This window comes from Centruroides sculpturatus, unplaced genomic scaffold (assembly GCF_000671375.1).
Source record: "Centruroides sculpturatus isolate CEXI.00-Female unplaced genomic scaffold, Cexi_2.0 scaffold182, whole genome shotgun sequence".
NCBI lineage: Eukaryota > Metazoa > Arthropoda > Arachnida > Scorpiones > Buthidae > Centruroides > Centruroides sculpturatus.
This window is the reverse complement of record NW_019384651.1, coordinates 590,009-602,447: the sequence shown is the minus strand read 5'-3', so window position 1 is coordinate 602,447 and position 12,439 is coordinate 590,009. Positions and strand designations below refer to the sequence as shown.

Sequence of the window (12,439 nt, the reverse complement as noted above, 5' to 3'; positions counted from 1 at the left end):
TACGCTTTCCTACAGGATGAGTATCCCACAAAGATTCCTAGTTCCGCCTTTGAGTCAAGTTTACTTCGCCTCATTTTGGGAATCCAATAATATGCCTTACAGCCGAATACCTTTAGATGTCCTATAGTGGGTTTTCTTCCGGAGAACAATTCCTCGGGGGTCCTTTTCATGTCATTCTGGGTGGGTGTCCGGTTACGTACATAAGTGAAGCAGTTCATTGCCTCAGCCCAGAAGTTTTTTGGCAGTTCCGCTTCTATCAGTAACGCTGTAGTACCCTCGATAAGAGTTCTGTTAGCCTTTTCTGCCACTCCGTTTTGAGCAGGGGAGTAGTAATTAGTCAGTTGATGGTTAATACCCTTGTCGTTTAAAAATGTCCTTAGGTTTTCGTTAAGGAATTCTCCGCCGTTATCAGATCTGATTTGTTTGACCTTTCTCGAAGTTGTGTTTTCGACGTTTTTTACGAAGTCTATGATTGCTTCCGCTGTTTCGGATTTGGCCCTTATGAATTTGGTGAAAAGTTTTCTTGAGTAGTCGTCCACGATGGTGAGTACATACTTTGCTCCTCCCATCGATTCGACTCTGAAGGGTCCGACCAAGTCAAGATGTAGGAGATCGAGAGGGTTCTTTGATTGTTTTGTGAGCGCCGGTTTAAAGGGCTTCCTGGTAAACTTTGCTCTAATGCATGTATCGCATACAGGCGTGTTGGACCGAGGTGTGAGTGGGAATTTGTGTACCATCTCGTTCTTGGCTAAAATGTTCATGTACTTTCCATTGATATGGCATAGTCGTTTATGTCAGATCTCCCAGTCATTATGGTGGGATTTCATACTGTATTCATGGTTGGTGGTCCCGTGTCTAACAGTGTATAGGTCTCTCCACTGGCTGCCCAACATGATGACATTTCCTCTTTCGTCAAGTATTTTACAGTTTTTGGCGTCGAAGATTATCTTGATCCGCTTTTTGCCAGTTTAGTTACGGAAATTAAGTTGTTGCTTAGATCTGGGGTATATAGTACGTCTTCGAGGAGTAATCTATTAGAGTCTTTGTCTCTTATTTCTGTGATTCCTACGCCTTCTGAGTGTATGACATTATTATCGGCCATGGTGATTGTTTTTCTATTTTCTCTCATATTCTCTAATCATTGGCGATTTGGAGTCATGTGGCTGGTCGCCCCACTATCTATGATCCAGCATGTATTTGGCTCTCCATTTGTGCTTAAAGTCATTACTCTCTGTCTGTTGTTACACTCGTTAGTTGGTTTCTCTTTTCTCTGTCTAGCTGAGTTTTCCCAAGCTATTTTAGAAGTTTTGAAGTTTGATCTTCGGTTGTCGAGATCGATATTGTCCCGTTTGTCTCTATTCCTTGCTTTGTTAATAGGGTTCAACCAGCATTCAATTACCTTGTGATTTGGTTTACGGCAGATGAAGCATAGCGTTTCCCTCGTTCGAGATTTTCTTTGTGCATTGTCCTTTGGAGTTTAATAATTCGGTGGGTGATACGCTCTGTAGGCTGTGAGGTTTTCCCTCTGTTCGAGCCCATTTCTTTCTTCATATCTCTCGAAGGTTTTTCTCACGTCGGAGATCTTGGGGTCTTTTAGGTTGTCGAATTGCATGGCTATTAGGTTATACTTTTGTGGTAAATCTCTCAATAGCGCGGTGATGAATTCGTCGTCCTCTATTTGGGCTCCCATTATCCTAGCACTCTCTAAAAGTTTTTCTCCTCTTAATAGGTAATCTCTCCATGTCTTGTCACGATTCATTGTTTCTGGCCTCTATCGCTTGTTTCCTTAAGTCCCCTTCATATCTTTCTCTCAAGTGGGTCCAAATCTGTTTTGCCGTTTTACACGTTAAGATAAGCGCCACTTGTGTGTCGTCCATCGCACATGTTAAAATGCCTCTAGCCTGGGAGTCCGTTTTTTTCCATTTCGCCTCTTCGGCGGGATCCGTAGATGGGTCGTCTATTAACAGATTTCCTAGATCTCTACTTTCTAGGATGGCCATTATACGGTACTTCAAACTTGTGAAATTGCAACCCGTAAACTTCGGTAACTGTCCATGTCCTATTTCGGCCATTCTATTCGTTATAACGGTTCGGTTTCTAAGATAGCAAATTTAGGCTTACCGTGGTCGATCGTTCAATCCGGTTGCATCGAGGTTGGAATTTTCTTGCTTGGCTTCGATCTGTTTCTTGTTGTTCCTGCTAACATTTTTCGCATCTCCTTTAACACTATCATGCCGCAGTCTTTTACGACGTCGTTAATTGATCTAACTAAATCTTGACCTACGGGAGTGATTTTCTGTTCGGAAGTTTCAACTTCCTCTAACGAGGAGAGGTTTACAACCCGATTTTTCTTCCTTCTTCTCCTACGATCGGCCATTATGTTGTCGAATAGCAGGAAACTAAATTCGATGTTTCGAACGACGTTTAAAGTAACGATTCTGTTCTACGTCAATTCGAATTTACATTTGATTTTTGTTCTTCTCTTTGAAACGAGACAGTTTCAATTTCGTTGGCGTTATTTAAAACGTTCGTGGCAGTAATTTCAAAAATATATACAGTAATCTCTCAATTTATTTAAGGAAATTTCATGAATAAGTTTGATGTTTTCGCAATTTGTATATTGAAAGTGTGAAAAACGTCAACGTGGTGCAATATTTTTACTTCTAATCGATAACAAATGCTTTTGTCCTACGGCCGTTATGTAACATTGTCACGTTTTGTGAACGCTGATTGATTTCAGTTGGTGCGAGAAGTATTATTTTTAAACACAAGAGTTCGGCTGACTTTTAATACGTATCGCGCGTATGTATTAATACAGGAAGTCCTCGTTGGTTCGAAATTCAAGGAACGTAATAATTTCGAGGTACTCTTTGGTTAACGGGACAGCAGTCATTTCATGAAATCCGATTTGAGTTTACATCTTAATTACTATTCGCTTTAATATAGATTACATCGCATATAAAGTTAATTAGAATGCAAACTTACTCTTTTCTTTAAGTATGTATAAAAGTTATAAAAGAAGATAATAAAATTGAACGATTGTTAATGCACGTTTGATACCGAAAATGATTAGCGTATTTTCGCATTGGTATGAGAGCAAAAGTTATATTTCAACTTCTAGTTTTATACTTTACGTAAGGACACTACACTAACGCCCGAATAGCGGCGATGACAATTATACAGTAGACTCCCTATAACGCGGGTTCCTATAACGTAGATTCCTATAACGCGGCGAAAAAATTGCGACAGTATTCGTATAAAGACGCTAAAAGGGACGCGTAAAACGCGGTAAAACGTCATCGCCAACTCGTCATCGCGGACGAGCAGCCGAACTACTTTCCGCCATCCAGAGCCACGCTAAGGAAAGTTTAGGCGGGTAAATTGAGTTTACTATCGTCTGTACAGTATTATATATAAATTAGGTACTGTACATATAATTGTATATTAACTTAATTTATTGTAACTTTATTATAATTACAGTAGAGCCTCGATTATCCGACCACCGATTAACCGACACTTCGGTTAACCGACCTTCCTAGTCGGCAAATTTCAAATGTCCGCTAGTGATGTGGCGCTACAATATTTGGTCATGTATTGGCTACTTTAATATTATTTTTACGTGTTTTAGCTGGCAACACTCATTCGATAATGAAATGGAGCCAGTATTTAAACGAGGCTTAATTTTCTAATTTTTAACGATACAGTAGCGACGATTAGGGGAGACTGGGGCAAAATCGGCATGTTAAGCTTTACTTAAATTTTGTGTAATAAATACTGCTGTAAACTGAAAAAAAAGCTTTGCATATTGTCTATTGGAATGTTTTCTTACTNTCTCTTCTTTAATTAACGCGTAACAAAGAATCTCAACAATTGACCAGTGATTGTTTGGCTCTGTCATTGTCAAGAGTGCGATTTTCAAGTAATTAAAAGATGTTTTTTGATTTTTTGAATTATCAACGTTTGCCTGAACCTTTGGAGTAAGAGATTTTTCACATTTTATTGTTATTTATACAAATAAGAAATTCATTCGAAAAATTAATGGCTTTAAAATGAAATTGCTCTGTGCAAATGATAATTACTGTAACTTGATTTAAAGATTTCGACTTTTCGATGTTTCTGAATGTAGTTTTTAAGCAAACATTTTTGTGTTTTGCTGTATCCTATAATTATTTTGATGTTAAAATTAAAGAGTTAAATTTCCATGTGTGTTCAACTGTTTAGAGTTAAAAATTTTGTGCTATGTAAATACATCTTAAAGCTTTTTACCTTTACTGTTACTTAAAAAACAGAACAGAATACGTTTATTACTCTATGAACCTAATTTAATAGAATTATTTTTTTATCTGTAGCCTTTTCAATTCACTACACGTAATAGATGAATTTATTGATCCATTGTCATAAGTTATTAAATCAACAGTGAACAGATATATAATTTTAAAGTTGTTAAATTTTATTATATCTTGTTTTATAATAAGATACGTATTGAAAATTTAAGCTGAATTTGTAAAAACTTTTTTCCCTCACTTAAATTAATGAAATTTCACGAGTTTATTAAAGGATGCTTTGTTTAGTTTACAGTTTGATAAAAAATTTTTTAGACATTGAATGAAAAGTTTCTTTAGAGTGTAATAATTTTTCTAAAAGTTTACATAAGTACCCATTGGCAAATTTTCGTATATTCGATTTTAAAATTAGAATAAACAGGTTTCGGTATTAAACATTTATACTGTTACATAAATTTTCTCTTTTTCCATTTTCAGGGCATCATCTGATGGACGTGCGGGATTCATGCATCCAAAAAATTTGGATCATTTTAAACACCGGGACAAGAAAAAAAGCCCATTGTTGCAGGATGAACCCGCAAATATTAAATTTGGAACGTCCAACTTGAAAAATCACGTTAATCCTGCATACAAACAAGCAATAGAAAAGATTCGGCCATTTTACGAGATTTCGCGCGATCGCTTTAACAGGTAAGTTATATTACTGTTTATATGAAATTTAGTTATAAAATATGTTGATACGTGCTTCTTGTTTTTCATTATTTATATTATACATTTATCCACCTTAGACATTTTTGTGTCGTTATAAGAAGTCTAAAGTGGAAGTCTACTTTAGACTTGTAATAATGAGGAAAACGAAACACATAATTTCCAATTAAAATATATTCATTGTGACGTAATCTGACATGCTATTATACTCCAATCGAAAATTTCTGGCCAACGATATAAATAAATATAAATAGGATCTCNGGTTTCTAAGATAGCAAATTTAGGCTTACCGTGGTCGATCGTTCAATCCGGTTGCATCGACGTTGGAATTTTCTTCCTGGGCCCATAACCCTTTGTTGAGTTAATTTCTCATGCTATTCACAATTAATGCAATCCTTTGACAACAAAATAGCTTTATTTCTAACTAAAAGGATTTAATTAACAAGCTCTACATTAAAGGTAAGCACACCTCGTGCTTCAATCAACACCACCTAACAGAGATGATTTTTTAATTAATTAAGATGTATCCGCAGCCTTCCCATAGCCAAATTATAGCCACGACAATTCATACAGGCATTTATTAGGATATGGAAAATTGTTCAATTGTAAAGTAATTGTCAACTTGTTGCAATAAGTCTGTCTCTTCTTAAGAATTAAATATTTTTCTACAATATACCCAGCTTTATTTCATAAATTTTGTTACATAAATAATTTGATAGAAATTGTCGAGATAATAAGTATAAACTTGGAAAATTTAAAAAAATGCTCAAATAGATAATACTTTAGAAAAGTGTCTTCTCACTTTGTCTCTTTCATCAGGAAACAATTTTGCCATTTTGCCGTGAACTTGTTACACTTGCAAAGACAAGAAACTCAAATATTATATCTAAGCTATTATATTTCCCCTAGAGAATCCCTAATTTCATAAACATTGTCGGCGACGTTAAAATCTATACTAGACCGAGTTGTAGAAATGTTAACTTACATCAAGTCAAGATTATTTAAAATGCTTTTTTAAAAATTTGAATATCTACGGAAGCTCAGTATAAATCTTTGCTTTTGCACGCTGAAGTAAGATTATTATTAAGGGTCAAATGCTGTGTCTATTTTTAGAACTTAAGAATGAATTGTTGACCTTTATCTAAAATAAAGGTACAAATGCTTTTATAAAATGTCTTTAAAATGATATTTGGTTTGTTAAAATCGCATACTTAGCCGACATTTTTCATTACTTGAATACAGTACTTAATACAAATATGCAAGAAAAACAAAAATATTTTGACATCCACTGACAAACGTCAGCGTTACAAAAAGTATCTCTGAAAACTGCATATCAAATAACGTGACAATCTTAGGCTAAAATAATTATGGTTTTCGTTTTAACGTTCATTATATTATAGTATTTGATTTATATAACTACAAAGGTTACCTTACGTAAGGTAAGGGTTTATCGCAGCGAGTGACCAATCTAACACATTTTTGAAATTTTTTATTCCTCTTCTGTACACAATTTAAAGAATTTTTAAAATCTGTTAGATTGGTCCCTCGGTGTGATAAATCCTTACGTAAGGTAACCTTTGTAGTTACAGTGGTATCTCAGGATATGAAATTAATCCGTTTCGAAACTGACATCGTATCATGAAAATGTCGTTAAGGTGAATCATTTTTCCCCATACGATTACATGTAAAACCAAATAATTCGTTCCAACACGAAAAACACACTCAAATTCAAGTAGTACATTAAAAAAAATTATAGTAAGGAAAACACTGAAAAATGCGTTTTGTAGTTGTAAGTGTATAAATAACCATAATAGAAAAATATTTGATTTTAAAAAAAATGTAGTTTTATTTGCACTTTACTTTTGAGGATGGACGTCGGTGAAGGTATAAACTGGTGGCGGAAGAGAGGGAGAAGGGAAATGATACTAAAACTTAACTTACATAACATAATGTAACAATAACTTAAAAATAACTTAGAAAAGATTTTAAAAAAAGTGTTGTTTTATATTTTCTTTTTTTAAATTTTTATTCACTGCTTTTTGCTTTCTTTCCTTCACTTCCACCCAGCACTTTCACTGGACAAAGGTTGCTTGGTAAAATATCTCTCCAAAGAGGTTTGTAAAGCCTACTTTTTAAAATGTTTCTAAAATGACTTAGGCAAATGTCATTACTCCGAGCAGCAATACGGCTAGTGTGAACCTTTTCGGGATGTTTCTTTTCAACAAAATCAGTTACTTTCTGATAATATCTCAAGATTTCCTTTATTGAGGGAGATCCTTCTACGATGAAGCAAACACGCGGACTGAGACCGATGAACAAAAGTGAAAAAAAAATGGCGCTGCGAATTAATGTAACGTCGTATGGTGAGTTTTTGTCCGTACCGTGGAGCAAAATTATGTTCAAATTTCATGACGTATCCTGAAAATTTCGTATGCTGGGGCGTTCGTATCTTGAGGTACCACTGTATATAAATCAAATACTATAATGTAATTTACATGTAAATACGGCCCTAAATACGCCCCACTAACTATAATGTAATATGATATAAGAGTCAGAAGTACAAAATAATCCAATATTCTTATTTTTTTTTTTTTTTGCCCGGCAACGTCGGGCTTACCTGATAGTGTATATGTACAGGGGCAGCGTGAGGCAGGTTCAGCGCGTTCTCCGGAACCCGGCCTCGCAGTCTAAGAAAACTCATCAGACATTTTGCAGGATAGTATAGTAGATTGTATATTCGGGTAGATAGTAGATTGAATATTCGGGTGTGTGGAAAATGCAATCGCATAATCCACTCACTGCGGACGGATGTCCAAACGGTCAAGGTGGCAGCCTACCGCTCTGGAGACCCGGGATCGAATCCGAATGGGTCGAAAAATCCCCAGGAATTTTTTGGGGGTGGTCCGTTCGGAAATGTCAGACCCCGTCCCTCACCACCCGGCAGCCCCATAGTGGGCCTGGCCGAACCCATAATGGTTTGCAAAAAGAGGCCCTCTTAGTGCCCACAGGGCGGAAAGAGTTAATATTTTTGGTTTACTATGTATGAATGAGATTGCGAATTTAGATGACAAATATTTATTAAAAAGTTGTCAAGATCTTCACTTACATTTGGAAGATTTCTACGGAACTGAAATGTTTGAAGAGATTAAGATGTTCCGATCGATAACGCGAGTCAATTATTCGGCTCTAGATGCGATGAAATACATTATAAAAAACAGTCATTCGGAAGCATATCCAAATTTATTAATTGCGTTACAAATATAATGTTAACTACGCCAGTAACCGTGGCTTCAGCTGAACGTAGTTTCTCGCGGTTGAAACTAATAAAAAAATTATATTCGATCATCAATAAGACAAGACCGATTTACATCTATGGCTATTCTTTCAATAGAAAGCGAAATAGCAAACTCAATCAATTTTGATGACGCAATCTTCTGCCTTTGCTCACAACGGCAGAAGTGAGAAATAGTGACAAATCACAAAATTGGTCGAGAAAAAGTGACTAATTTAAAAATAGTGATCCGTTCCGAGACCTGTAGACATTATTTTAAAAAATCTGCTGTATTCCCGCGCAAATACGAAGTCTTACACGTGAAAAAAGCTTGTTTTTGCGTGTTGAAACACAAACTGCATGCTCTTAAGTATGTCAGTGTTTTCTTCCTTGTAAGAGCACTGCACTACTGTGTCGACATGAATTAAATCTAAGTACACCGATATGAGATCGCTATGGTAACTATTATTAAAAATTTTAAAAAAATGCTTCCGATACTATAAATTTCTTTTTAAATACTGGGTTTATTAAGTAATTTGCAGAACACAGTGCTTATTTTATCTATCCATAAGAGCCGAAATATGGTAACCATTTTAAATTAATCACTTATTCATCTGAATCACGCAGTCTTGTTGAAAAAAGTAAATACTTATTCTCCTAAATGTTATTTAGTGCTAGAAAATTAAACAATTACGCGAAACTCATTTTAGGCAATATTTTCATTCGATTAATTTTAAATATATACACAATTCGTGGTTCAGGAGAGCGACTTACTCACCCGAACTAGCACAAACTGTCTGAACAATTGAATCGACAATTTCATATTGATTTTTTCAATATTAAAAATTATATATAGTCGACCCCCTATAACACTGTTGATTATTCCATTTTATATGAATTCCATGTTGTACGAGTCACTTAAATTTTACAAATACGCGTGCCGGTTTGTGAACGGCTCATGTATTCGTAAAATTAAGTGACTCGTACAACATGGAATTCGTATAAAATGGAATAATCAACAGTGTTATAGGGGGTCGACTGTATAATTCGGTATATTATAGATATTTTCTATTCTATTTAAAGCATATTTAATATCAACATCAACATAAATTAAATTTTTATAAATACTGTAAGGTCTCGTTTTATGCGGTGGTGATACGTTCTACAGAAAAGCGCATATAAAAAATTCGCATAAAAAGACTTTACTTGCCTTGAAAAAGTAGGGATACGTTCCGTAATTTTCTAAAATCGCATAAATCCANTTTTAAAAGATAAAAAGTCATATATAAATCATATAATTTAAAAAACGGCAAGAAGAATGAAATTTTCTAAATTCTGGAATGTTATAAGTATGTACAATCACATAATAATGTTAAAAAAATTCGGCAGGATAATTTCATTTAATTTGTCACTTTTTAACTTTGTTGGATTCCATACTGGAACAATGTGTGCCATTTCTAATAAGTGACATAAAATATACACTAACAACAAACATTGCTGGCAACAAAGAATATACAAACATTTGTGAGAACTATTTTCATTCTATGGACATCATCAGGACAGCAACTTTTCAAATTTGGAAGAATTTCTTATGACTATTCATTCACATTTAAAGTTTATAAGTAATATCATAGATATAAAAATATTATGTGAAAAAGTCTATCATCACATAACTTTACAATAGGCTAAAATTTTCTTTCATTACTTAGAATTTCATCTAATATTTAAATGAATTAATTATTCAAATTTACATGTTTATGTACATAAACCAAGTTTAGATTGAAATTTTCTTTCTCAAATAAATATTTGTGCAGAAACAAGCTGCCATTTCACATATTACTTCACACGTTAGTTTAACATGCTGATGGAAACTAGGAAATATCTTTCCTTTCAAGTTATTAAGCCTGAGTGGTATGGGCGGGGACTTTCAATGAAAGAGATTTGTCATGGAATGATTCCAAATGAAACATTATATACATAAAATTTCATTTATATTAAAATAATTCTAATCACTTTTTCCTGAGTTGAAATATACTGGGAATGTTAGGTTTAGAAGCATTTGATCTTGCTGCAAATATTTTAGTCATTCTGTTCTTGACATCTTCCATGCTAACTGGCGATGATTGCAAAATAATTGCTGAACGACTGAAATTTTAAAGTAAAATCAAATATTTATAAAGCTCAATTTATTTAAGCAAACATTATATTTTTAATTTGTTTCTTACTTTTCTGCAGATTTATTGATGTCTGCCTTTGTTTCAAACTCTTTGATCATAATGTCAACAGTTTCTGCATGTTCAGGATCACATTGTTGCAAATCTGTCAAGAGATATTTCAAACCAGGCAATACTGATTCAGCTACAACAACATCAGTTATAACTAATTTCATGTTAAGAAATTTCAAGTAATTCATTTATATTTTTATATTTTACATATTATATATTATACAAAAATTTACATATCTTTATGTACCATAGGCATGTTATTGATGTACAGATTGTTTCAGATATATTAGCTAGGTAATGTGTGATATTCATTGGGCTCTGAAAGTTTTCAAAAATTCAAGTCTTTTTTTGGTTTCTCGTAAAAGATCAAACATTTGTCAACAATCTGTTTCCTTCACTAAGTAAATAAACTAGTCCCTATTACTCAAGCATTATTCACAATGTCGTGGATCTGACTTTTTCTAGCTATCACCGCTAGCAATTGTGTTCGTCCTTAAGATTTGGCACGTACATACGAATAATGCACGAAAAGATCTAATAAATATATACATAAAAACAACACTTGATATGACTAAATTAAACTTTTCTCCCCTTATTTTTCATTTTCTACTTTTAAAACAACCAATATTTATAATTACTTTTATTTAATGTTAGAATCACAGTAGAATAATTTACAGCTATATACCAAGATCATTCAATTTGAATTTTTTTTAAACTTACAAAAATGAAATTATTTAATTATATTATCAGTCAGAAATGTGTATGTTTAATAAAAAATTTATTCACATTCTGTATACAGTTAAATCAGTAAAAATTTAAATTCCATAAACACTATTATAAACAAAAAATTTCAACTATTCTGAAGCTATCTTAAACATTTTTTTGTTTTATTTTTTGGTGGCAGATTGTATAGCTTTATCTATCTGATATGCACATTGTAAAAGGAATAATTATAAACTTTAATGGCTGGTATATACTGTAGTTCAACATGATGACAATGTTCATTCATGCACATATTTCTGGCAGGAAAACATACATCCAGTGATTTTAACATGATATACATGCACAGCATGCAGTCATTTATCAAGATTGCTTTTAACTATTGTCTTATAAACTATGACAACTTATATTGCAGTCGTCCAGTCAAAATGTAAATCAAAATTAATTTTGTAACTTATTAAAATATTGTTTACAAACTTTTCATTCTGAATATACTGTATGAAATATACTTAGAATGAAAATATATTTATTATTATATATTTATACAATATATAATAATAAATATAACAAATTTTATTTGTTTCNAACGATGGTGAAAGAAAGATAGTGGTGCCCGCACTATCGATAGTATCGTGATAGAGGAATCTATAATTCAAAAATGATCTTTTAGAGGCAAAAGAAGGGCTCCAATTGTAAAATTTAACCATTAAATGGATTATTGTTAAAAGAGCATTCAAAGTAGCCACGAAAACAATTAGAATGCTTGTGCAGAGTTACGCTGAGGTATAAAAGAACGCACCCTTTATTACATTTCATGTTGTACAAGGGTTTTACCCAATCCCTGAACTGTGTTAGAGCGAACCCGTGCTGTAAAAGCACAGTGTTATACGGGGATGTTCCGAATTCTCGAACCATGTTAGAGTGAATCCATGCTATAGAAGTGCTGTGTTATACAGGGGTTACCTGTACATTTAATTTTTAGTTAAATCCATTTTACATTTATGTATTTCTATTTAAGTTTCTATTTTAAATTTATGAAATTTAATTATATGTAATACTTGTTCTAATGTAAATATTCTATTTTATACACCAATTCATTTGTAAGCTGAGGATGGCTAGCTTTATGGTTAAAAAATTTAAATTATATATTTAGTTTTCCAAAACAAATGCACTCCTTAATTTTAGTTATCTCAGATGATGTCAGAATATCAAAAGTTGATTTTACAATTATT

At 33.3% G+C, this 12,439-nt stretch overlaps 1 protein-coding gene across 1 annotated transcript in view; it reads right to left on the bottom strand.

The window, feature by feature from the left end:
* Positions 1-9,530: 9,530 nt before the first annotated feature.
* Positions 9,531-12,439, bottom strand: part of LOC111626302 (lisH domain and HEAT repeat-containing protein KIAA1468 homolog) — a 59,892-nt gene continuing 56,983 nt past the window's right edge. The window contains 2 exon segments of the mRNA XM_023369625.1: positions 9,531-10,407; positions 10,488-10,641. Of these exon segments, the coding sequence (XP_023225393.1) occupies positions 10,272-10,407; positions 10,488-10,641 (290 nt within the window). The 3' untranslated portion in view covers positions 9,531-10,271.